The sequence below is a fragment of the Lagenorhynchus albirostris genome, chromosome 7 (genome assembly GCF_949774975.1).
Source record: "Lagenorhynchus albirostris chromosome 7, mLagAlb1.1, whole genome shotgun sequence".
NCBI lineage: Eukaryota > Metazoa > Chordata > Mammalia > Artiodactyla > Delphinidae > Lagenorhynchus > Lagenorhynchus albirostris.
The window spans coordinates 80,898,277-80,925,128 of NC_083101.1; the positions used below are offsets into that span (position 1 = coordinate 80,898,277).

At 39.1% G+C, this 26,852-nt stretch overlaps 1 protein-coding gene across 2 annotated transcripts in view; it reads left to right on the forward strand.

The window, feature by feature from the left end:
* UBAP1 (ubiquitin associated protein 1) overlaps positions 1-26,852 on the forward strand; it is a 55,762-nt gene that overhangs the window by 25,103 nt on the left and 3,807 nt on the right. For both annotated transcript variants that reach the window (XM_060155252.1, XM_060155253.1), the window contains exons 2-4: positions 6,579-6,619; positions 14,138-14,262; positions 19,704-20,627. In XM_060155252.1, coding sequence (XP_060011235.1) covers positions 6,586-6,619; positions 14,138-14,262; positions 19,704-20,627 — 1,083 coding nt within the window. In that variant the 5' untranslated portion in view covers positions 6,579-6,585. The remainder of the gene's footprint in view (positions 1-6,578; positions 6,620-14,137; positions 14,263-19,703; positions 20,628-26,852) is intronic.

A 26,852-nucleotide genomic window follows, 5' to 3' on the forward strand; every position in this document is an offset into this window, starting at 1 on the left:
GGCAAATACATTTTTTTCAGTCTTGTTTTGTGTACATTTGTTACTTAGGAAAAGCAACTTGTAAAAACATTTTAAAACTTATACTTATTTCCCATCACTTATATGCTTTTAATGAACACTCTTTGTGCCATCACAACCTATTTTCTGAATTTTCCATAATTTAATCATTTTCATGATTGAACATTTAGATTATAGGAAAGTATTATAAAATAAGTATTTACAATTAAATAAAATATAGGAAGTTTATGTGGTAGCTCATACACACACACACACACACACACCACACCACACCACACCACACCACACCACACCACACCACACCACACCACACCACACCACACCACACTTAATTTTGCTCAGATGTTCCAGGAAAAAAAAGTTGACCCTAAGTAGCTATTAAAATGCTTTTTTTTTTTTTTGTGGTACGCGGGTCCCCCACTGTTGTGGCCTCTCCCGTTATGGAGCACAGGCTCCAGATGCGCAGGCTCAGTGGCCATGGCTCACGGGCCCAGCCGCTCCGCAGCATGTGGGATCTTCCCGGACTGGGGCACGAACCCGTGTCCCCTGCATCGGCAGGCGGACTCTCAACCACTGCGCCACCAGGGAAGCCCTAAAATGCTTTTGATACTTCAGAGATAGTGAAGTGTTACTGCATAGCAGACATTAGAAAAATCTTTAAGTGACCAAATATGGATGGATTTCTCATATTCTTATGGTTTGTGGAAAATATAATAGGAGTTCCATTCAGTGAACTCTTTTAATATTTAAAGAAAACCCCTAGATAATCTGCATTTTATCAGCTCTATTGAGGCATAATTTTAAAGAATTTTCACCTGTTTTTTAGTAATAAGGGGTACTGTGTTTTAATTTTCATTTATTAGTCTTTTCAACAAATTTTGCTTTGTTGCTGATAATATGCATGTTTCTTTTTTTAATTTAATTTTATTATTTATTTTTGGTTGTGTTGGGTCTTCGTTGCTGCACGTGGGCTTTCTCTAGTTGAGGTGAGCGGGGGCTACTCTTCGCTGTGGTGCGCATGCTTCTCATTGTGGTGGCTTCTCTTGTTGCAGAGCATGGGCTCTAGATGCGCAGGTTTCAGTAGTTGTGGCATACGGGCTTAGTTGCTCCTCAGCATGTGGGACCTTCCTGGACCAGGGATCAAACCCGTGTCCCCTGCATTGGTAGGTGGATTCTTAACCACTGCACCACCAGGGAAGTCCCAATATGCATGTTTTAATGGGGTAGGGTGTAGTTATTGATTTGCATTTCCCTGACTAGTGAAAAATGTGTTAAACATCTCATGTGCTTCTTAGTCATTTGTGTATCTTCTTTGGAGAATTGACTATTCAGATTCTTTTGCCAACTTTCTAATTGGATGTCTTTTTATTATTGAATTGTAGAGTTATTTATATATTCTAGATACAAGTCCCTCAGATAGATAATTTTCAATATTTTCTCCCTTTCTGTGGGTTTTCTTTGGTTGAGGCGTTTTTAAAAAAGCCATTAAAAATTCATTTAAATTTGATTGATATATATACACTAATATGTATAAAATGAATAATAAGAACCTGCTATATAAAAAAACAAAATAAAATTCAAAACTCTTCGAGGGAAAAAAATTCATTTAAATTTGGTGGAACTTCTTTAAAACATTCCTGATGTTAGCTTGTTCACAGAATTATTTATTAAATCAGAGTCCCCCCCCTCCAAAAAGAAATCAGAGCCTCTCCCAAGCCATTTACCTCTCAAAAACAGCTGCTGCTTCAAACAGCTGATATCCCACAATATCAATAAATATTAGGAACACAGAGATGAAAACACTGATTTCCTGCACCTGTCTGTGAGCATATTCCCAGGTCTCATTGCTGGATGCTTAGATTCTGCTGCTTTCAACAGAGATTTAGAAAAAATACATTTCTGGTCCGTACCTCTGTGGGAAGATTGAGGCTGCCAAGAATCTTGCTTCTGGGTTTAAAAGTTTCCCTGTATTATTGTGGTTTATGTACATTATGATGACTCTGAAGCCTGTAAGAGTCTATGAAATGTCTTCTATACATAGAAGAAAGTTAAATCATTTTCAGTGTGGTTTGTTGGTTCTTTGAAAATTGATGATCCATATACTTTAAAATTTTAGCTCTCCGTTAACTAGTAGAATATCAACCAGAATGTTTCATGCCAACATCATGCTGGAAAACTTTTAAAGTAAAGCGTTGAAGAAATTATAAAATTAATATTTGTTTGCCATACAGTGTTCAGAAACTGTAGAAAAATTTTATGAATTATTCCTAGTGCTACCACTTAGAGGTAGCCACTTTAAATATGTTTAATGTATTTCCTTCCGATGTTTTTCTTTTCACAAATTAAAAAACATCGTTTCTTTTAAAATCTGTGAATACTTACTTTTTCCATAATACTTTTTTTCCTTAAAGGGGTTGAGCACAACCTTTGTCTTCTACTCAGTGTTGTGGTTAAGTCCATAGCAGTTAACTAACCAGTAACTTTCTGTGACTAATGGAAATGGCACAGTAATTGTTCGCTGTTGACACTTAAAACTATACTTGAATGACATTTGCTGGCTATTAGGCCTTAATATGGGGTCACCTACACTACCTACAATGTGGCATCACTGGACGTCAGGACAAATATATGCTCTTGCTACTGTTATAGTATGACTTTCTAACCAATGTAGGACAGATAAGTTGGGATGTGAAATAAGCTACGGAAATGCCTCTGTGAAGTGGCCTTGGCAAAGTTAGAATCAAGAATGGGCTATTGGAAGTGGTTTGGTTTGTTTGTTTGGTAGCTGCTTCCCCCCCCCCCACTAAAGAGAGTTAATTTATTATCCTTCAGATTGTAAAAATTAATGAATAAATTTCTCTTTTACCAATGACTGAAATTGTTACTTATTTCACTCATAATAGCCATTATGAAAGTGAAAAAATATCACTCATCTTTCCTTTCCCTTCCTCTGTACCTAAATAATCATTCTTTAGTTTGCATACCTTATCAAATTCAGAGCTACTTTTTTTTTTTGGTAACAGCTTTATTGATATAATTCATATCTCATACAATTCAACCATTTAAGAATACAATTCAACAGTGTTTAGTATATTCACAGAGTTTTGGGACTATCACCACAGTCAGTTTTAGAACATTTTCATCACCCCATAGAGAAATTTGGTTCCTGCTAGCCATGATGACTGCATTGTAAAAACGGTTTTAGCCTTGCTCTTTGCGAAGTTTAAAAGGTATTTTACCAGTTAAAGACATAATGTTAAAATAATGTTAATTGAATTTGTAATTTTCAACTTGTGTTTCATTCTTTCTTTCTAAAGGAGCCTAAGCTAAGAGAGAGATAAACTGATTTACTTGCACTTAAAATTTTTTTTTTGCTTTTAAATTGGGAAGAAATCCATTGTTAGAAACCATACTTCACTGTAGAAAACCCTTGTCATCAGGCAGAAAGCATACTAATAGAATTTGGTACAGCCATATAATACGTTATTTTGAATTTTGGCATTTTAAAAATGAAATTTTATTCTACTCCTAGTGGAGTAGCTTAAAATATTATTAGTGTTATTCAGTGATTCTATTTTATCTAATTTCAATGTGATAGGTATATATATATACACTTTTTAAAAATTTGAAGGTATAATTTACACAAAGTAAAATTTACCCTGTTTTCAGTTCTGTGATTTGTGACAAATGCATATAGTCCTGTAACCATTAGTGCAATCAAATATAGAAGTTTCAATAACTTCAAAAAATTCCCACATTCCCTTTTATATAGTCAGTTCCTTCCCCCACTATTAGTGTCCAGTAGCTAGATTACTTTTTTGTTCTTGTAGTTTTGCCTATTCTGGAATATTGTAAATGGAATCCTATTCCATACATATATGTATGTAACCTTTTGAGTTTGGCTTCTTTCACTTACCATAATGCATTTGAGATTCATCCAAGTTGTTGTAGTGTATTAGCATATCACATACAGTCCACCCATTTAAAGTGTACAATCCAGTGGCTTTTAGTATATTCACAGAGTTGTGCAGTCATCACCATAATCACATTTAGAATATTTTCATCACCCCCAAAAGAAACCCTGTAGTTCTTAGCCATAATTTCCCCATCCCCCTGAGTTAATTTTTATATACGGTGCAAGGTATGGATTGAGGTTTATTTTTTGCATACAAATGTCTGGCATCATTTGTTGAGAAGACTATCCTTTCCCCTTTGAATTGCCTTGCACCTTTGTTGAAAATCAGTTAACTATATGCATATGGGTATATTTCTTTTTTTTTTCACTGTCATTTTAATTTCATTTTGAACAAAAAATCCACTTGTTGCATACTTCACAGCACGCAGCTCTTCTGATCTACACATATCTGGGTCAGTTTGAATTCTTTTCTCAGTGAAGTACAGCCTAAAGTACTTGCGTGGTTGGTCGTTATGGTACATCTTCGGGACATTTTTTTCATATGGGTCTATCTGTACTCTGTTCTGTTGGTCTGTGTGATATATTTATGCCATTTCCATACTGTCTTAATTACTCTAATAGTAAGTCTTGAAGTTAGGTGGTAAGTTCCCCAGCTTTGTTCTTTTTCAAAATTGTTTTGGCTATTGTTTCCTTTGCCTTTACATGTAAATTTTAAAATCAACTTGTCAGTTTCTTAAAATCCTGTACAGATTTAATTATTTTGAATACTTTTCACATGATAGGTGCAATATACTCGCCTTCTTTAAAAAAAACTTACAGTAGAACATATAGGCATACCTCAGATATTGTGGGTTCAGTTCCAGACCACTGAAGTAAAACGAATATCACAATAAAGCAAGTCATGCAAGGTTTTTTGGTTGCCCAGTGCATGTAGAAGTTATGTTCTGGTGAGGGGACTAAGATCCCATATGCTGGGTGGGGGGGTGGGCAACTAAGCCCGAGGGCCACAACTACCGAGCACGTGGGCCACAGCTAGAGAGCTTTGTGCCGCAACTACAGAGCCCACGAGCCACAACTAGAGAGAAGCCTGCGTGCCACAATGAATTTCCCACGTGCTGCAACTAAGACCTGATGCAGCCAAAAAAAAAAAAAAAGTTATTGCTAAAAAATGTCATAACAATTATAATAGTAACATCGAAGGTCATTGATCACCATGACAAATACAATTATAATGAAAAAGTTTGAAATATGGTGAGAATTACCTAAATGTGACACAGACACGAGGTGAGCAAATAAATGCTCTTGGAAAGATGGCGCCTTAGGCCTCAGACTTGCTGAATGCAAGGTTGAGCATACCTTCAATTTGCGCAGTAAAGTGTATAAAATGAGGTATGCCTGTAGATCATTTTAAGTATGATGCCTTGCATTGTACTGTAGGTAATACAGGCTAGTAGAAATCATACCATATATTCATTATATGCTTATGTCTCAGGCAAGTTAAAGGTCTAAACATCATATCAAGGGAAATAAACTTTTAGGTTGAAGGTCTCAGATTGTCTTTGCAAGAAAAGGACTTTGTACTGCTCAAAGTGCAAAGATAATACTAAGCTAGATGTGTGGTTTTATGGGTTTTTCTTCCTTCCTGTTTTGGATTTTTTTTTTTTTTGGCCACACCACACGGCTTGTGGGATCTCAGTTCCCCGACCAGGAATTAAACCCAGCCTGGCAGTGAAAGCTCCGAGTCCTAACCACTGGATTGCCAGGGAATTCCCCTTTTTTGAAATTGTATACAAAATTAAAACAGTACAGAAGGTTGTATGTCATTGATTCCCTAATTCAGAAATGTCAGTCTTACAGTTACATTTGTCAGTAAAAGGTCTATATTTACATACTGAATAAAATGGGATATATAAAAAATCTTGACAGAACTACAAATATTGACATTAGTAGCTTATATCAGGAAGATAAATGTTTAGTCATTTTTTTTGACAGTTTGTGTATAAATTGGTCAATGGCCAGTTTGCTGTTCTAATGTTTTTATTTTCCAGAACATGCAGATTCAGAAATTTTTTTTTTCTGGAAAAGTGGTTTCTCCCCCTTTCTGCTTTCTTTTTTGAGACTTTGGGACTGAGAAGTTTGAGGGTTATGTCAGTCCTGGAACCTTTTAGTCTTCTGGTTTCTTTTTGTAGTCTGAATTTTCTTTTTTTAAGCTATTTATTGATTGATTGGCTGCGTTGGGTCTTTGTTGCTGCCTGCGGCTTTCTCTAGTTGCGGCAGGCGGAAACTACCCTTTGTTGCAGTGCATGGGCTTCTCATTGCAGTGGCTTCTCTTGTTGAGGAGCATGGGCTCTAGGCACGAGGGCTTCAGTAGTTGCGGTGTGTGGGCTCAGTAGTTGTGCCGCATGAGCTCAGTAGTTGTGACTTGTGGGCTCTAGAGCGCAGGCTCAGTAGTTGTGGCGCACGGGCTTAGTTGCTCCGCAGCATGTGGGATCTTCCGGGACCAGGGGTCGAACCCGCGTCCTCTGCATCGGCAGGCGGGTTCTTAACCGCTGCCCAACCTGGGAAATCCTCAATTTTCTTATAATGGTTTGTTTGTATCCCCTCAAGGCATAATGCGCCTAAGAAATATTTCTTTGTTTTTCAGGTTCTAAATGGCTTCTAAGAAGTTGGGTGCAGATTTTCATGGTAAGTGGACTGTTAGATATCATGGTTTAAGTTTTGATCTGATCAGAGAATTTGAAATCACATTAAGTAAGTGTCCCTTTTTGTTTATTTAAATGAGCGGCTTGAGGAAAATAAAGTTGTACAACAATGTAACATTCATTCCATAGGACTTCACATAACTTTAATGTGAAGTTCAAATGGATAAACTTTAGAGTATCTCTGTATTTATTGTACTTGAAACTGCTGGAGGTGGATAGGGAGTCTGCCTATTTTTGTTGTTTTTCAGCAGTATTTTGAAGTAGTTACCATTCCTTCTCCATCAGGAGAAGGTCCATCTCTTCTCCATCAGGTGTGAAAAATCCATCTCTTCTCCATCAGATGTGAAAAATTCTAAGCCTTTAGTTAACGTTTTATGATGTTTTGGTTTAGGTTTCTCCTCCCATAAAAAGAAATGATTTACTACAAATAAGACATGATTAGCAGATCAATATATTCCAGAAGTATCAGTAGTAGTAATTACAATTTTGCGTTTGTAACTAATAGTTTATCATCTTTTTCTAAGATATGGCCTTCCAAAATGGAGTACATTAATAAACTTTTATTATCTGCATTTGATAGGAATGGAGGTGCCTAAGAAGTTAAAATTAGACCCTCTTTTTGTACAAAGATAAGAATTAAACATCAGAAATATCCAGACAACACAATTATTTTAAAAGGGGTTTTAAAACTAATGTTCCATTTAAAAAATCGTGTCATTGTAAGAATGATTTGTTAGACTGTGTGGCAACATGTATCGTTATACTCTTCTGATCTACAAATGGTTACTTGATAATATCACTTTTCTGAGTCAGGGTGGTGCAGCAGTTCCTTGGTTTTTAACTTGCTTGTATATTTTTATACAACAGCTTTAATATTTTGAACTGCCACTGTGCATATACTTACATACATTGCTTGCGTATGTTTTGTTAAATTCTTTTGGAATTAAGTCATTCAGGCTCTGGAATTTGCATTCTGTATAACCTGTCAGGCATCAGATCTTCAGGTAAGGTATCTCCTGTTGTTTAAGGATTATTACAGGGCTCTTTCAAAGTCTTCAAATGATATAGAGAGGCAGATCTGTAGTTGCCTCTGATCACTTTCTCAAGGGAAAAGAGAGGACAGAGCCAAGGAGAGAGGAAAGACCTAGGGAGAGAAAAGAGCAAAAATGAAAAACTTAAATTTATAATCTTATTTCAAAAGATATGTTTTCTATCTGGAATCTTTAGAAACTCCTTTTTGATTGGAGTGAAAATAAGTTGGACCCCAGTTTATATGTTCCAGCTCAACAATCCAGAGAGAAGATTATAATTCTGAAGTTACCTGATCAATGATGACTTATTTTTTTAGGCCTTCCTCCATCTCTTTACATTCCTAACCAAAATTTTATTGTTTAAATGAAATGCTCTACCTGAGTAAAATTTGAGAAGGATTTTCTCTTTCTCTCTTTGGCTGCTTCTGCTTTAATTTGCTAAGCTCCTACTTGAATTTCAGTGGCTTTAGTTGGGCTGTTAGAATAACGAATCTTATTTTTAGATATCATGTAGTTTAAGGAATAGAAATTAAAGGGAATAGGTGGAGAATATTTAATAGGCAATCTTGTAGGCATCTGCATGCAGGAAATCAAATTCAGACTGGCCTTACAAGGCTGAAATTAGAAAGCCAGGAAACTGAGGCTACTACTCCCTCCATCTTTCACTGCTTTTCTCTGCAGATGTGCTCCATTTTTATTCTTCTGTTTATAGACTTGCTTTTTTGGCCTACTTGTGTAGAGTGCACAGGGCTAAAAATGGCCACCCCAGTTATGGTGCTTCTTGCTTGATCATATAGTGGCTAGCATCATATAGCTGAAGTTTTTGTATCTTTTGGTCAAGGGCGTATCTGATGGGAACATTTTAGTTTATGAGCCTCTGGGTTGGTTCCCCCTAAGTTAGGTATTATCTGACTCGGGGTTAGAGAGAGAGAGAGAGAGAGAGAGAGAGAGAGAGAGAGAGAGTGTGTGTAATTCTAGGGCACTTGGGGTGTGGACAAGGAGGTGACAACTGCTCTCATGACTGGATATGAAAATGCTTTTTATTCTGTTTAAATACTTGGGCTGACTATATCTTATGCTGTGCTGTCTTAGCACTAGTATTTGATTTTTCTTCAAGTTCATTCTTTTCAACTGAGGTTGAACTTCTTCCACTGTCATTAATAACCACATACCCCTAAATAATAGAATAAGAAATACAAACAGTTACTTTTCAAAGGCCTTTAAAAATATTGTCCTTATATCATGCAAATTGCAAACCTTTGGCTTAGTTTAAAGCACGCCTTTCCGACTGTCAATTCTCTTTAATTTTTGACTCATTTTCCAGTTGTTTAAGAAAAAAGTTATTTTCCAGAAGTGACTTTTAAAGGATTTTTTAAAATGTTTCAGCAAACAGATAAGTTACTCTTTTAATATCTGGAAAAATGCCCTGATATTCTAATTTGGGAAAAAAATAAGTCTCTGTAATTGGACTTAATAAAACTAAACTCCCTCCTTTGAAATGCCAAGCTGTCATATTTATGACCATTTAGCTAACTTCTGGAAAGGTTTATTTTTCTCTTGGTTTAATTTCTACTAAGATATTGAAATACTTTTTCTATTGAGTGATAGAAAAAGGTGTTTTATTTTAGATTGTTTTCTTATTTTTATTATTGTTTTTTAATTTTTTGTTCACACTGTGCGGCATATGGGATCTTAGTTCCCCGACCAGGGATCGAACCCGTGCCCCCTGCAGTGGAAGTGCGGAGTCTTAACCACTGTACTGCTGGGGAAATCCCAATCTGTTATTGCTTTTTAAGTACAGAGTAATGTAGAGCAGTCAGCCATCATTTAATCATTGTTCTCCTGTATGTCATATGCTGCCCATCCCCCTTCTTTTAAGACTTTCTTTTGTTTGCAACATTTTAACTATGATGTACCTTGGTTTGATTTTCTATGTATTTATCCTGCTTGGAGCTAGCTAAACTTCTTGATCTGTTAGTTGATGTCTTTTACTACTTTTGAAAATTTGCAGCCATAATCTCTTCTCACATTTCTTTTGCTCCATGTCTCTCTCTTATCCTTTTGAGACTCTAATCACATATGCATAGGCTGTTTGATATTGTCCCAGAGATCTCTTAAGGCTCTGTTCCTTTTTTTTTCTTTTTTTCTCTTTGTGTTTCAATTCTTTTAATTTCTTTTGACTTAATTTCAAGTTCTTTGATTCTTTCATCTTATGAGTATTGTCTTCTGATTAGCATAGCCTGGCTTATGAACTATCAAAATTTTTTTTCTATGATACTTAAGTTTTCATTTTTAGCGTTTCCATTTGTCTCTTTCTATTTCCATCTCTCTGATGAAATTCCCTACCTGCTCACACATGTTCACCTATTCTATTAGATCCTTTAACATATTTATTATAGTTATTTTAAAGTTCTCTGATAATTCCAGTATCTTGGCTACCCCTGAATTTGGGTCTGATGACTGTTTCTTCTCTTGATGATGGATCACATTTTCTTCCTTTTTTGTGTGTCTTTTTTAAAATTTAATGCCAGATACTGCATATTAAAAAGCTGATTTTGTAGGTTATCTTGTTTTTTGTTAGGACATGAGTAACATTTTCTTTTGACTTCACATCCTGTATTGATATCTGTATAATTGTGTGTGTGTGTGTGTGTGTGTGTGTGTGTGTGTGTGTATGCGTGTGTCTCGCTCTATTTATCTATTGATGTAATTTTGCAAGTGTTACCTGACTTACAGTTTTAAGGTAATGATAGTCATGGGATTGCAATTTTCAGTTAATTTTGAGTTTGATCTGTTTTATTCTTCTTTTTCAAAAACCTCAATTTGAACGCACAGTAAAATCTGAATTAAGCATAATCCAGTTGCTACCCTCTATTAGGAATTTCTCTCCCCACATGGAATTACCTTTTTTCAGAAAAACAGGCAGGTCACAAGATCATAAACATTATCAGCAATTTAGAAAGAAAGGAAACAGAATGAAACCTTCCCAGAATTTATCCTGAGTCATTACACGTTCAGCCCAGTTCCTTCCACCATAGCATAATGGCGAGCAGTGTGCAGAACCTGACTTCAAGGAACTGCCACAGCCATCAGAGATGTACTTTCTTTTTTCTAAATGGAACTGAGGAAAATGGGCTCAGACATCTTAGAAAGATTTTCAGTAATAAAGACTGAAACTAAAAGGTACTTGGGGGTGAGCCAGAAGATTGTTAACCACAGTGCTTAATTCTCTGGGCCATGTGGTTGAGTTTTTATTGAATCTATTTAAAAAATAAAATGTATTGAGAAATAAGAGAAATTGATGTCTTTAAATAGATATTCTGATATATTGGATAAAAATGAATAGTTCCTAAGGCATAGTTGGTTATATTTGCAAAAATGTTCTTTTTAATCCTCACAGCAACATCATTCATTGTACTTATGGTAGTCTCTGGCCATCATTCAAAAAGTTGCTTTTCTTGTTGCCGCCTCTTAATGCCTTTTGCCCTTTAGCCCTACCCCCTCCTCCCAATAATCACAAAACTGTTTACTCATTCCCGGTTAACAGAGCTTAAAGGGGGGAGGGGGAAGGTTAGAAGATGTGCTAAGTCACCTTGGCATTGGCTTTGTTAGTGAAATGAAACTGCTTTTTAAAGCAATTACCTGTAATTGGTGCTAATGAAGGGAAACAGCAGTTGTTTCAAGGTGTTCTACTTGATCTGGTCTGTCTCTAAGCCAGGGCCTAGTTCCATTTATAGAATATAAATTGTCAGTGTATACAACACTGTCATAGTTTCCTAACTGAAAGGGTAGGCAAGGAAACTGAACACCCTTCTTGAAAGATATTATCATTTGGCTCAGATATCTCAAGTATAGTACTTTTTAACAGATGGTTTTCTCCCCTCAACTCCCCATTACCAATCTATAATAGAAGTATTCAATTAAGAAAATTTTGTTAGTATTAATGTGGATAGGTTTTCTTAGATTTGTATATCATATATGCATATAAGTATTATTATAGATAGGATTTTTCTAATATGTGTGCGTTATATAATGAACCTACTTTGAATGTATACTTAAAATTTTCTTAAACGAAAGACTTAATTTTGTGATTATTAACTTGACTGTAAATCTTTCCAATGCTTCCTAGAAAATGCTAGTTCCAGCTTTGTTTCCAGTTAATCAGGGCACTAGCCAAAGTTAGACTCTAACTTTCAGTAACTTTTGAGCATCTGTTTCCATGGAAGACGGATAAAAGTTCTCTACAATTAAAAAGAGCGTTGCTTTTGATCTCTATAATATAAAGCATTTTATAAGTGGCAGAAGGTTTTAGTGTTATAACCAGAGTTTTGTTGGCAAGCTGTGATGGTACCTGATACTTTTTTTTGGTACCTCTGGTACATTTTTGTGACTTTCTGCAGAACCTTAGAAATGTGCTTACATCTTGCATGAGTACTCTGTTAAAACATTTTCAGGACTAGCTTTGCCATTTTAGGTAAATCATTTTGAATTTTAATAAATACTAATTGAGTGTGAGTTAGTGTGAGAGTTAAATACAAGAGAAGTGTAAGACCATGTCTTCTTTATTTATTCTCATTGAGCAAATCTCATCTGCTGGATGTTATGCTGAGCTTGGGGGGGTGTGGATAGGAATTTGATCAAATCCTTGATCAAAGTCTCTGGTGCAGGGTGGGGAGTAGTATAAGGAAACAAACTATTAACAATACAGAATGGTAAGACCTATTCTGAGATTGAGAAGGGAGTTGTTCTTAAGCTCATTCTTAAAGGGCAAGACATAATTAATCAAGTAAATAAGGGTGGGAATGTGACAGGCATTGCCAGCTGAGAGAACACTTACAAAGGTATGACCAACTTGGAAACTTTGCTAGAGTGTTAACAGTTATGGTTATGCCTCAGAAAAATTATTAAATTGAACACAGTTGTAGATTTAATTTGCTAGCTGAGTGAGAGATAGTTAAAATGTTTTAATTCTAGCTAGAAGTTATATGGGAAAGAGGTAGACGCCCACCCCCAGGAGTGGGAGAGGGGGCCTATTCTTCTTTCTTTTGGAGGATTTCAGGTATATCAGAGCAATATCTACCTTGGGAAATGGGAATGATGACAAGATTACAAGTATATCCTGACCTTGCTTGATAAGTCTTGAAATCTACAGAGTTCTTAAAAGGAGGAGAAATCTCTTTATGGAAGAGGTGTAATTGTCTTATTCTGGACATGAGCACTCAAGAAAATATACTAGTGTGAGACCCAGAAGTAAGCCTTATTTTACTAGCTGCTAATACTCAAAAAGCAAAATTTATTTTATGAACTATGTTTCATTCTCCCTGATGCTTCTGCCAGTTAAGTTAGCCCCAAACCTGGTCCAGAAAAGAAATCATGACCTGATTTGGAGTGTATACCTAGTGAGAGTCACATACAAGAACCACTCTCATTTTTGTCTGACCCTATAAATCGATGATAATGTCCCGATCTTTCTGTATTATGCATCTGTGATGGGCAGAGAACATTTAGGGAGTTAAAGCAGTTCAGTTGTGTATGGTTTGTGTCTCCTGATAATCCTGGTCTGATTCCCATGGTCTTGTCTGGTTTTCCTTTTTTCCATAAGTGCTGTACTTCTTAAATATTTCCATATCTCTAGAATGTAGCTTAAAAAAAAAATCTAGAGTAGTTCTTTGTGTTAATTAAAAAATGATTCTTACTAAAGAAATCCTAATCAAGGAGGTTCTTTTGTGAAGATTCTATCATCAATATTTAATAAGTGCCTAATATGTACCAGGAAGTGCTGAGGTTTTGAGACTACATCAGTGAATAAAACAGACTTAAATACTTACCTGCAGGGAGCTTATATTCCACTGGGCAAGACAGACAATAAATATAATTAAAAGGCAAATTACATATATGTTAGAAGGTAATAAGTGCTATGGAGAAAAGATAGATGATAATGTGGGATTACTGCGGTGAGGGTGTGGTAGTAATTTTAAATAGGGTGGTCAGGGTAAGCCTCACTTAGAAAGTGCCATTTGAGCAAAGACTTGAAGGAGGTGAAGGAGTAAGCCATGTGAATATCTGAGGGAAGAACATTCCAGTTAGAGGAAGCAGCCAGTGCAGAATTTTTGAAGTAGTTTTGACCATGTCATAGTTGAGGAACAGAGGATCACTGTGACTTAGTTCAGTGAGCCAGGAATTGAGGGCAAGAGAGGTAATGGGCGTCGGGGAGGACTTTTAGGCTACTATGAGTACTTTGGCTTTTATGCTAAGTATAAGTGAATATAAACCCTAATAAGATCAAGTAACCTCAAATAGGAGTCCTTATTAGAGATCTAGGGTCAGGAGAAGGTAAGCAGTCAGAGAAGGAACTCTGTAACTTCTAGTCTTAGGATAGCATAAATTAATGTTGTATCCTAGATGTAAGATTATACCAAAACAAATAATAAGTTCTTTGCTGATATTTTGTACTTTATTTTTGATTGTAGGGACTTTCAGTTACCTTGATGATGTCCCATTTAAGATAGGAGACAAATTCAAAACACCAGCTAAAGTTGGTCTACCTATTGGCTTCTCCTTGCCTGATTGTTTGCAGGTTGTCAGAGAAGTACAGGTAAGTGGTAATTTTTAGTTAAAGTTTAGTACATTTAACATTTTAAGGAGTAAGAATTTGCTGTATAGTGAAATAGAAAAAAAATTTCTCCTGTCTCTTATTTGTGTTTCTGATAGCTCCTGTTATCGCTTGGCTCACACTGTCTCACTCACTCACACACAGGCGTGCGTACACATACACGCACATTTATATATGTTTATATATCTGTTACAGATTTTGTGTAATCTGATTGTATGTTCCTGGGATTCTGTGCCTTGTCCAAAACAAATCCCCATTGCTCATCTGACGTGCTTCTTCCCCTCTTTCCTTCTCTCTATTAATGTCCTCATTACCTTCTTGGTCACTCAAGTTACGTAGTATTTTCTCTCTGCTGTGTCTTCCCTTTGCCATTCAGTTATTCCTTACCTTATTTTTTCACCTGGGCTATTTCAGTAGCCTCTTTAATGGGCTCCTCTGCTTACAGCATTTTCCTTCTATTTTTCATATTGTTTCTAGAATAATATTCCTGAATTTAAAAACTTACAGTGATTCACCAACCTTACTGAATCAAGTCTAGACATAAGGTTATGGTCGAGTACCTTAGCTCATCATCTCCTCTATATTCCCTCCAAACCAGGATACTGTAGCAATTTGTTGAATGTACTGTGTGTATTACCTGTCTTTACCATGCTTTTCTCATGAGTTGTTATCCCCACTTGAAATATTATTCTCTTTCTCACCATACTAAAAGCTGTCTGCTTGTTAAAAATTTTATCTATTCTAGACTGTGCTTAAATGCCATCTCCTCAGTAGCTTCTTTTTCAGCCCTTACATTTTTAAAGCTCAGTTATTTATAAATGTATAAAATTACATCTTGAAAGCAGCAAATAGCGCCATGTTACGTGACTTCCTACACACTTATTGACTGCCTGATTTTGAGTGACGCTCTGCTAGGGTTGAGGATAAAGATAAATGCCTTAACCACTTTCCTCAAGGAGCTTACAGTTTAGAGAAGGAGTTACATGGAAAAACAGAAAGGTACGCTACTCACCCAAACACTTCTTCCTGTGACTCTAGATTTTTTAAAATACAACTTCCTGGCAAAGAAGGGGGATTTACTAAGGAATTACCATGTTACTCTAAAATGTATTCTTTGAAAAAAAAAATTTGGGAATTCCCTGGTAGTCCAGTGGAAAGGATGCCGTGTTTTCACTGCCAAGGGCCCGGGTTCAATCCCTGGTTGGGGAACTAAGATCCCACAAGCCAGGCAGTGTGGCCAAAAAAAATAATAATAATGAAAATAAATAAATAAATAAAATAAAATGTATTCTTTGTTTTACCTTCCAGTCTTTTTTAGGAAATAATCATAGTGGGAGAACTTCAGTTATATTTTTTAAATAAAAGTTTTATTGATATAATTCACATACCACAAAATTTTCCCTTTTAAGGTATGCAAATAAATTTGTTTTTAGTATATTCACAGTTGCATAACTATCATTACCATCTCATTCCAGAATATTTTCATCACCCTGAAAAGAGACCCAGTGTCCATTTAGCAGTCACTTAGCAGTCACTCCCTATTTTCCCCTTCCCCCAGCCCCTGGCAACCACTAAATCTACTTTCTCTCTCTCTGCATTTGCCTATTCTGGAATATCATATAAGTGGAATAATACAATATTTAGTCTTTTATATATAACTATTCATAAATATATATGTGACTGGTTTATTTTACTTCAGTGTTTTCAAGTTTTATCTATATTGTATGAATGAAGTATTAGTACTTCATTCATTATTATGGCTGAATAATTCCATTGTATTGATATATACCACAGTTTGTATATCCATTCATCAGTTGATAGACCTTTTTTTTTTTTTTTTTTTTTGGCTGTGTGGCTTACGGGATCTTGGTTCCCGACCAGGGATCGAACCCACGCCCCCTACAGTGGAAGCGTGGAGTCTTAAAACCACTGGACCACCAGGGAAGTCCCCAATTGATAGACATTTTTGATGGTTTCCAATTTTTTGGCTTTTAGGAATAATGCTGCTGTGAACTTTTTTTTTTGGCTGCATTGGGTCTTCATTGCTGCGTGTGGGCTTTCTCTAGTTGTGGCAAGCCAGAGCTACTCCTCCTTGTGGTGCATGGGCTTCTCATTGCGGTGGCTTCTCTTGTTGCAGAGCATGGGCTCTAGGCGAGCGGGCTTCCGTAGTTGCAGCACGTGGGCTCAGTAGTTGTGGCGAGTGGGCTTATTTGCTCCGCGGCATGTGGGATCTTCCCTGACCAGGGATCGAACCCATGTCCCCTGCATTGGCGGGCAGATTCTTAACCACTGCGCCACCAGGGAAATCTGTGTTGTGAACATTTGTCTACAGGTTTTTGTGCAGACATATGCTTTCAGCTTTCTTGGGTATATACATAGGAGTGGAATTGCTGGGTCATATATTAACTGTGTTTAACCTTTTGAGGAATTGCCAGACTAATTTCCAAAGTGGCTGCACCATTTTACAATCCTACCTACACTGCATGAAGTTTCCAGTTCCTCTACATCCTTGCCAACTTTTGTTATCATCTGTCTTTTTAGTTATTTATGTACATCCTAATGGGTGTGCAGTGGTCTTACGGTTTTTGTTTTTGGTTTTTTGGCCGCGTGGCATTTGGGATCCTAGTTGCCAGACCAGGGTTTGAACCCACGCCCCCTGCAGTGGAAGCATGGCATCTTAACCACTGGACTGCCAGGGAATTACCCCTCTTATGGTGGTTTTGATGTACATTTCTCTAGCTACTAATAATGTTGACTATCTTAGATGTTTTTGAATACTGAATCGATACTCCTTTTGTGTATGGAGACTTTATTGGGCCAGAAGAGATAGAGATTTCCCTTATGAAGTTTTACCTTGTTCTGTTTCCTTGGTGGCTTTTTTATTGGCAGCAACAAATATTCAGTAAATACCACTCTGTGTGCAGAATACTGCTAGCAATATGATTTAAATAACACCTCCATTTTATTTCAGTAGTCCTCATATTATTTGCTGCCTCATTGATTCATTCAGAAGGCTTGTTTGGAATCCCACATCGTTGCTGTTAATAGGCTTTGCTGGGAATTTTCTGTTTGATCAGTGTGATGCACTAATGAGTGCCTGGTACTGTGCCTGTCATACTCATCACACCCACTAATAACAAAAGAGGAGATCAAGGCTCCAAGCTCCATTCCTGTGTGGGCTGGCTGCAGTGTTTTTGTTCTCTAATTGCAGATAGCTTCCTTAAACTTTGACTGCCTAGGGTCTCCAACGGGGGATTTGGCTGTGGTATTGGTGTGGTGTTGGCGCTGGCTCCCTCTCTATCCAGAGAAGAGTCAGACCTAGAGCCCTAGACAGCTTGAAGCTTCCTGTAACTTTTTCATATTTGCCCTTGCATGACAATACAAACTTGAGATTTCAAATTAAAAATCATCAAAGTGAGCCCGTAAAACATACATAAACCTTTGCACCCAGGTCCGGAAAGTTTTCACTGAAATGGTGGTAGTGGCCACAGTAGTGGAGGGTGGCCTTTAGTGTCACGGTTTAGAGCAGACTCTGGTTCAGCGATTCATGGGCTGGAATTGCCATGTAATAGCTGTGTAATCTTGTACATATTTTAAGGTTTTTATAAGGATTAAGTAAAATAATGCATTTATAATGCTTATTCTGGTTCCTGGTACTCCATAAATGTTAGATGATGTTATTATTTATTATTGTACACTCAAAAATCACATTCTTTTTCACTGTAATATTTCTGCTGTTTTTTCCTTTCTGTTTTTTCTTATGTTCCAAGTATTCTACATTACTTTGGTAATTACAAAAAAACAAAAAAGCACTAAAGAGGAAAGAAATTTACACTTGTTTTTGGGAGTAAAACTTCGGAGATCTGTGTTTACAGGCAGTGGGAAGTTGGTCACAGCCTCAGTTTTTGATGGAGGAAACCAGTTGCATAATTGGATTTCCTCCACAGTTAGAAGCAGCAACCTTTGCCCAGTGCTATTTTCTCACTATTCAGTTAGTGGTAGAAAGGAAGCCCTGTGATCCCCCAAGTGTCTTTTTGGGGCCCAGTGACTGGCTCAGGGTGTGTAAGTGAACTTCTTGACATGTGCGTTTCCAGGCTTCTTTTGTGTTGTTTGAAGCTGAAACGTTTAGGGATGACCTGAGGCACTTTATTATGTTTCTTCTACTCTAAAACTCTAGGCCTACCGTGGCTCTAGGTCATGGTAGGCCTCCTTCCTCTCCCTTTCTCCTCTTTACTCTTATCGCGCCTCCAACCTTGAATGTGCACCCATTGTTTAGCTTTTACTCTTTTCCACAGTGGCTGCGCCAGTTTACACTGCCACCAACAGTGTGTATGAAGGCTCCCTTTTCTCCCCATCCTCTCCAACACTTGTTATTTCTTGCCTTTTTGATAATAGCCATTTCGCTGGGCGTGAGGTGATATCTTATTGTGGCTTTGATTTGCATTTCCCTAATAATTAGTGATGTTGAACATCTCTTCATGTGCCTCTTGGCCATCTATATGGCTTCTTTGGAAGAATGTCTATTCAGATCCTCTGGCCATTTTTTAATCAGGTTGTTTGCTTTTTGTTGAGTTTGTATCGTAAAATCTTAATTTGGTTATGTCTAGATTTCTTAATAAGCAGTTTTTCTACATTTAGAGTACAGTCTGTTCACTGTAATTTGGTAGTGGTTTAGAGCATAGAATCTGTTGTCAGACTGCCTGGGTTCAGATCCAGGCTCTACCACTTAACAGCTTTATGACCTTGAGCATAGCCCCTGTAATTGCTGAAAAAATCTAGAGAACTAATATATAAAAAGTGCTTAGAATCATGCATGGCACCTTGTAAGTGCTTAAATACTAGGGGCTGTTGTTTTTATTGAGTGCGGGCTCTATTTAGGGCATTGTGTTAGATAATGGAGACCTTAAGAGGGTCTAAAGCCCAGTTGCTGCCCACAAGAGGCTTGTGATAGTGTTGGGGAAATGTTTAGAGGAAGACTAAAGCTACTTGTGGTCACATGTGCTCAGCATCAAATAATAGAGACAGACACTATGTAAGAGTTCAGAGGAAGGAATGGGCCATCAGGAAAGCTTTATAGAGGAGGCAGCTGAGTTCTGCCTGAGTCACCAATGAAGAATTCTAAGAAGGGAAATAGCCTGAGGGGAGAGAAGCAAGGGAAGTGGCAAGGTACATTTGGCCTGGTATGTAGGATTAGAGGTGAGAGGAGCTCTTTCTAGTTAATTTCTAGAAGTAACCAGGGAGCATAGTTTGATTAAATCAAGTAAGATTAGGAAGTCTTAGTTTTCCTGAGTGGGGATCCTCCCATACACCTTAATAAATGCTGCCTTGCCAGGGTGAGGAAGAAGTGAATTGGGTGGAGGAATTGGGTGGGGGAGGGGCAGCCACCTGGGTTCACACTTCCTTTATCTGATATATCTTTGCAGTATGACTTCTCTTTGGAAAAGAAAACCATTGAGTGGGCTGAAGATATTAAGAAAATCCAAGAAGCCCAGTGGGAAGCAGAGCGCAAGGCTGAGGAAGCAGAAGCTAAGGTGAATTCTAAGAGTGGCCCAGAGGGTGACAGCAAAATGAGCTTCTCCAAGACTCACGGTACAGCCACAATGCCACCTCCTATCAATCCCATCCTTGCCAGCTTACAGCACAACAGCATCCTCATGCCGACTCGGGTCAGCAGCAGTGCCACAAAACAGAAAGTTCTCAGCCCACCCCACACAAAGGCAGATTTCAATCCTGCTGACTTTGAGTGTGAAGAAGACCCGTTTGATAATCTGGAGTTAAAAACTATTGATGAGAAGGAAGAGCTGAGAAACATTCTGGTAGGAACCAGTGGGCCCATTATGGCCCAGTTATTGGACAGTAACTTGCCTAGAGGTGGCTCTGGGTCTGTGTTACAGGATGAGGAGGTCCTGGCATCCCTGGAGCGGGCAACCCTAGATTTCAAGCCTCTTCACAAACCCAATGGCTTTATAACCTTACCACAGTTGGGCAACTGTGAAAAGATGTCGCTGTCTTCCAAAGTGTCCCTTCCCCCCATCCCTGCAGTAAGCAATATCAAGTCCCTGTCCTTCCCCAAACTTGACTCTGATGACAGCAGTCAGAAGACAGCCAAGATGGCAAGCACTTTCCATAGCACATCCTGCCTCCGCAGTGGCACGTTCCGGAATTCCCTAAAGCCTTCCACCCAAAGCAGTGCCAGTGAGCTCAATGGGCATCATGCTCTTGGGCTTTCAGCTTTGAACTTGGACAGTGGCACAGAGGTGCCAACCCTCACCCATTCCCAGATGCCTTCCCTCTCTGTCTTGTCTGTGTGCACAGAAGAATCATCACCTCCAAATACCTGTCCCACGGTAAGCCTTTTATAAATTTATTTATTTATTTTTGGTTGCGTTGGGTCTTCATTGCTGCGGGCGGGCTTTCTCTAGTTGTGGTGAGCGGGGGCTACTCTTCATTGCGGTGCGCGGGCTTCTCATTGTGGCTTCTCTTGTTGTGGAGCATGGGCTCTAGGCACGCGGGCTTCAGTAGTTGTGGCACACGGCCTCAGTAGCTATGGCTCGTGGGCTCTAGGGCTTAGTAGTTGTGGCACACGGGCTTAGTTGCTCCATGGCACGTGGGATCTTCCCAGACCAGGAATCAAATCCATGTCCCCTGCATTGGCAGGCGGGTTCTTAACCACTGTGCCACCAGGGAAGTCCCACGGTAAGCCTTTTAAATCCCCCTGAATTAAAGCTCTACAGATTTCTAAATTCTACGCAGCAGTTGCCACCCTCACATTCTTCTTTGCAAGGTTTAGGGCAGGATGGGGCATGACCAAATTGACCTTGCTTACATTAAGTATATGTAGTTCTGTTTATTTTTCTGAGGACAGAGATTATTAGCTTTGCACCTAACCTGGTTAATGTTGGCTTGTTCCTCCCTGCATCTTTTTGGTCTTTTCCTTCAAAAAGATAATGTGTATCATGTGAATGATGTTTTCCTGCCTAATCAATTTGTTGTTTTCTGTGCTGCCATGTCTTGTGTTTGCATTTTTTAAAGGCTTTCTTTCTTTGTACCTTTTTACTTTTTCCTATTAGCTTTCTTAATTTTTTTATGGTTGCTTGGTATTCCTCCTTTTATCTTCTCCCTACCTCCCTCTCCTTCCTCTTTCCATCTCACTCTGCCTTGAAGTTTGGCTCTTTTGTGTTTGACTAATTTGGGGTTATGTTTTTCAAACTGGGCGGTACTTTAGTAACTGGGGCATAATTTGTATTGGAAGTTTCAGCAAAAGATAGAAATTTGTCATTTTTAAACCTATAGGTTTTAATCCTGCAATTACTTTTTTTTTCTTACTACTAAGAATTGTGCAGTTTTCTCCAAAGGGAGGGAGAGGGGAAGGTTGGAAGTCAGATTTAGTGTTGAAGGGTGGATTGATACGAAAGTTGTAATTTGTATCATCTTGAAGAAAATCTGATTTGTCACACAAGAGAGATGCATACATATATAGGGAGGTTACTTTATGTGGTTGTTTCAGCCCCACAGAACAATTGCATTATAGAATAGAAATCACAGAAGACCAAGAACCTTTTGCTACACCAGTTCAGATTTTTTAAATGACAGCATATCAAGACAGTATTTAGAGCCAGAAAGGAGCCTGATTGTATTAGTGGGAAATCTCTGAGAGACCATAATAAGCCTGCTATTAGCTGGTAGAAAAGATGAGCCTTGGCCTGCCTTACAAAGAGTGCAAGTTCCCAGCAGTGACATTCTTGGTAAATGATTTTCTCTGTGTGAGTGCTTCCATTGTCAGAGCTTACTGCTGCCCGTAAACTTCCATGGACCCTGGCCCAGAGAAACTAAATAGAGTGCATAACATCTCCTAGGGTGGACCTTATCCTAATTCCTCCTGGTTTATGGTTGGACTTTGGTCAGCAGGATACTCCTCTTCGCTTTGTGACTCATTGTGTGCTTTAGAGGAATTAAAAGCACTCTGAAAGGTTCCCCCACCCCCACCGACTTAGAATGTCAGCGGAAACCATGCTTCTCCCTGGCCTGGGGACTGACTGCCTTTGGGGGGCAAATATAAACAGAGTTGGAGTTCTGATGATCTTTTTTTTTTTTTTGCGGTATGTGGGCCTCTCACCGTTGTGGCCTCTCCTGTTGCGGAGCACAGGCTCCGGACGCACAGGCTCGGTGGCCATGGCTCACGGGCCCAGCAGCTCTGTGGCATGCGGGATCCTCCCGGACCGGGGCACGAACCCGCGTCCCCTGCATTGGCAGATGGATTCTCAACCACTGCGCCACCAGGGAAGCCCAGAGTTCTGGTAATCTTTTAAGGAAGTCATGACCCTTACCTCCAGGGAGCAAAGCCTAGTTCCCATCCTGGCTTTCTATCCTTAGTGCGAGTCTTTGAGGCCCACGGTAGGAGCTTCCTAGTGAGAGAAGCACTTCTCTCCAAGATAGGGACTTGAGGCAGGTGGGTGGTGATGGTGGTCAGCTGGACTGTATACATCCTTCAAATAGGAACTCCTAGGGAAGTGTTCCTGGAATTTGGTTCTTGTCAGCTATTTCAGGCCCGGTGTTTGGGTCTCATTTTTTAGATTTTGATTTCATGTTTCACTGTTTTATATAAACTAATCTTAGAAGTTGAGAACTCCATGGGATCATGTTAAGAGGAACAATCTTGTGATGTGCCCTTATTCTGTGTCCAGCATAGACCTGCCTGACCTAGCACCAGGGCCTCTTCCCACTGCCCCTCAGCCCTTCAAGGAGTCTTGCTCTGCTCACAGGTTAGGCTCATTCTGCCATTGGGTTCTCTTTCTCCGGCTATGGATATCTATTTCCCACTTTTTCACAGTTACTTCAGCAAAATATTTGCCTTTTTCCTTATACTTCTGAGTTCTCAATTTACTAATTTTGGCCAAGAAGCATACGAGTAGTGCCAGTTTGCTTTTAAATTGTATCCTAAATAATTTTCATTACATACAATCTCTTAGCTTTTCGGTGTTTGAATCTGTTGATCGTTTCTTATGTTGCCATTGCTTTAATACTTACAGTAGAGTCCTTCTCCATCTCTAGATTTAAAAAATGAGGGACTTCCCTACCAGTCCAGTGGTTAGGACTTGGCGCTTTCACTGCTGTGGCCCCAGGTTCGATCCCTGGTTGGGGAACTAAGATCCCACAAGCCATGTGGTACAGCCAAAAAAAGAAGAAAAAGAAAAGGAAGAAATAGGAAGCCTCAAAAAAGAAATAAACAAATGAAAAACATTTTTAATAAATAAAAATAAAAAATGAATTTATTTTTATCAAAGTACTACAAACATATTTTAATGAAATCAAGTAGCATTTAAAAGGCTTGTATTGAAAAACAGTAGCTCCCTGCCTCACCTCTCCCCAGTTCCAGTTTTGCTTCCCATAGTCAGGCACTTTTGACCTTTAAACTGTTTATGCTGGGATTTATCTCTGTATTTCTGAATTAGATGCTTACATTTTTCTAAATTTATCAATTTTAGACAGGTTTATACTTCCTGTTGCAGTAGTTGAGGATTTAGCTCTGATAATAGCCCCTTCTCTACCTTCTTCCTGTACCTCCCATCCTATTTATATCACAAATTTCGGTTCAGTTAATGTTATTGTTCATATTATTATGGTTGGGTAAATATTTATTACTGAGTTCAGATGGTGTACTCTGGTGATGATGATGATTTTTTTGGTAGCTTTTTGTTTCTCTAGTTTAACTGCCCCATTAAAAAAGTCTGCATGGTTTCTTTGTGCCTGTTGCTAATTTTGTCCAAATGCTCCAAAAGAGCTGCCAAAGACCTAATGATAATTTTCTTGTTCAAATACATTCAAGCATGTTGGTCAACCTGTCTGATTTTGTCTTTTTGGGGGGGGGGGTTCTTTGTTGCTGCGTGCGGGCTTTCTCTACCTGTAGTGAGCGAGAGCTACTCTTCGTTGCGGCGCGCGGGCTTCTCAGTGCAGGGGCTTCTCGTTGCGGAGCACGGGCTCTAGGCACACGGGCTTCAGTAGTTGCTGCGCATGGGCTCAGTAGTTGTGGTGTGCAGGTTTCAGTAGTTGTGGCTCGTGGGCTGCAGAACACAAGCTCAGTAGTTGTGGCGCGTGGGCTTAGTTGCTCCACAGCGTGTGGGATCTTCCCAGACCAGGGATCAAACCCGTGTCCCCTGTGTTGGCAGGCAGATTCTTAACGACTGCGCCACCAGGGAAGTCCTATTTTTGAGTCCTTGAATATCTAAAAATGTCTTAATTTTACCCTCACATGTGAATAATACTTTGGATTTAGATTTCTTAGTTGAAGGTCATTTTTCTTCAAGAATTTTTAAGACATTGCTCCCTTAAAAAAAAAAATTCAAATTTAAGTATAAGCTCCACTGATTTCTAGCAATACAGTGCTATTCTGATTTTTTCCCCTACTCCCACAAGCTTTCTTTTCTTCATTTCTGGAGATTAGAAATTTACCAGTGATGGGCTTTGTTCATTCATTGTGCTTGGCCCTCCTGGATCCAAAGGCTCAGCTCAGTTTTCAAAATCTGGTTGATGTGGTTCGTTGCTTTGTATTTTCTTTTTTGTATTTTCTATCTCTTTGACTTTATGTTTTACTTTCTGGGATATATCCTTGCCTGTGTATAACCCTTTTTTTTTTTAAATATCATAATCTTTTAAATAAAATTTTTACTTTATTTTAAATTTCCAAGTGTTTTGTCTTTTCCCTCTTCTGGTTTGGTCTTATGTTGGTGGCTTTGGCTTTCTATTCACATTTAAGAGTGAGGCACTAAAATAAATCAAAACGGAGAATGTGTATGTTGGGGTGTGCTTGCTGATCATGAAGATTCACTATAGGCTGAAGGTTAGTTGGCTTTGAGGGGAGCTCTGCAAAACATCAACATGTGAAGGTCTTGGGGGCTATTAAAATTTATCTAGAGAGTTCTGCTTGAATGCTAAAGAAGGTGGGGAATGCTGGTGTAGTTACTTAGTCCCTTTTGGTTCTTGCACCTCACTCTGCCATGTGCTGTGCTTGGTATCCTTAGTCCTTTTGGCTCACGTTTTCTAGAGACTTAATGTTCTGCCTCCTGCAAAGGTGAGGTGGGGAAGGTCTGCCTGAGGGTTTTCTGCTCTGATCACTGCCTTCGTTTCTTGCCTTATCCCAACAGTACCCGGTGCTTCCAAATGCTGAACCCGTCTCTCTCGGGGTCTCCAGGGGCGTGTAACTTCATTGCCTCTGCCCATTACTCTGCCTCCATTAGCATTCCACCTTCTAAAATTTCATTGAAATATATTGTCCTCTGCTGTTCCCTCTTTTTCTTTGACCTTAAAGGTTAATACAGTTTTAATTGTTTTATTATCATTTTAGTGGGTTTTGGAGGGGAGGAGAATCAGTGTCAACTTATTGTGTTAAATGAAAATCCCCCCTTTGAAATCCTAATAGAGCTCCACTTATTCAGTAACTGATTAGGGGTAAGTTTCAAGCTCAAAGCCAGGCCTTAGGCATCTAGAAATGCATGTGTCATGGAAACTAACCTCTAGGAGCTCATACTGTGTGTAATAAGTACTGTGCCAGCAGTGCGACCAAAATGCTGTTTGGCTATTGGTATTCTCAAGCCCAGGTAGAGCCTGCCCCTGAAAAGAGAGAGACAATCTTGGGGCCTGCAGTGGCCAGAGGGTGTGATGCAGTTCCCATGCCCTGTCGTGACTCCTGTAACCTAATGACTGAGCCCCACGATTGGACTGCCTGGAGTATGCTGTGGGTGAGATGGTTAAGCAGAAACTACTGGCTTTTAGGCCTGTAGAATCTTCTTGGTTTTTCCCAGCTGACTTGGAGGAGAGCATCCGGTTATAGCTATATAATTTGTTTTTAATATTTTATTTTTAGTTTAATAATATATTTTAAAATATTTATTTGTTTGTTTTTGGCCACTTTGGGTCTTCATTGCTGCGCACGGGCTTTCTCTAGTTGCGGCGAGCAGGGGCTACTCTTCATTGTGGTGCGCGGGCTTCTCATTGCTGTGGCTTCTCTTGTTGTGGAGCACGGGCTCTAGGCACGTGGGCTTCAGTAGTTGTGGAGCGTGGGCTTCAGAAGCTGTGGCTCGTGGGCTCTGGTGCACAGGCTCAGTAGTTGTGGTGCACGGGCTTAGTTGCTTTGCAGCATGTGGGATCTTCCCGGACCAGGGCTCGAACCCCTGTCCCCTGCATTGGCAGGCGGATTTCAAACCACTGCACCACCAGGGAAGTCCGGAGCTATATAATTTTGAACATGCTTTTAGGATAGCAGGCTCCTTTCCCTCCTCCCTCCCCCACCCCGGCCCCCTGCAAAAAAAAAAGAAATAAAGAAAATTTTGTTGAAAAACTTTCCCTGGTTCTTCAGAGCTGGGCCAAGCTGTCAAACAGCTTGTGACCTTGTTCCCATGGTGGTTCTGTCCTTTGGCCTGGGAGTGAGCTGCCTTTTTGCCTTGGGGCTGACTCATTATCAGAAGTGGTGGGAGGATTTAATCCTGGGAATCTGTCCGCCAGTCAGGCTGGGGTTAGTAAGGTCCAGTAGCAGCAGGGCCCTAGAGACCACAGTCCAGTCCTTGAGGGCACAGCCT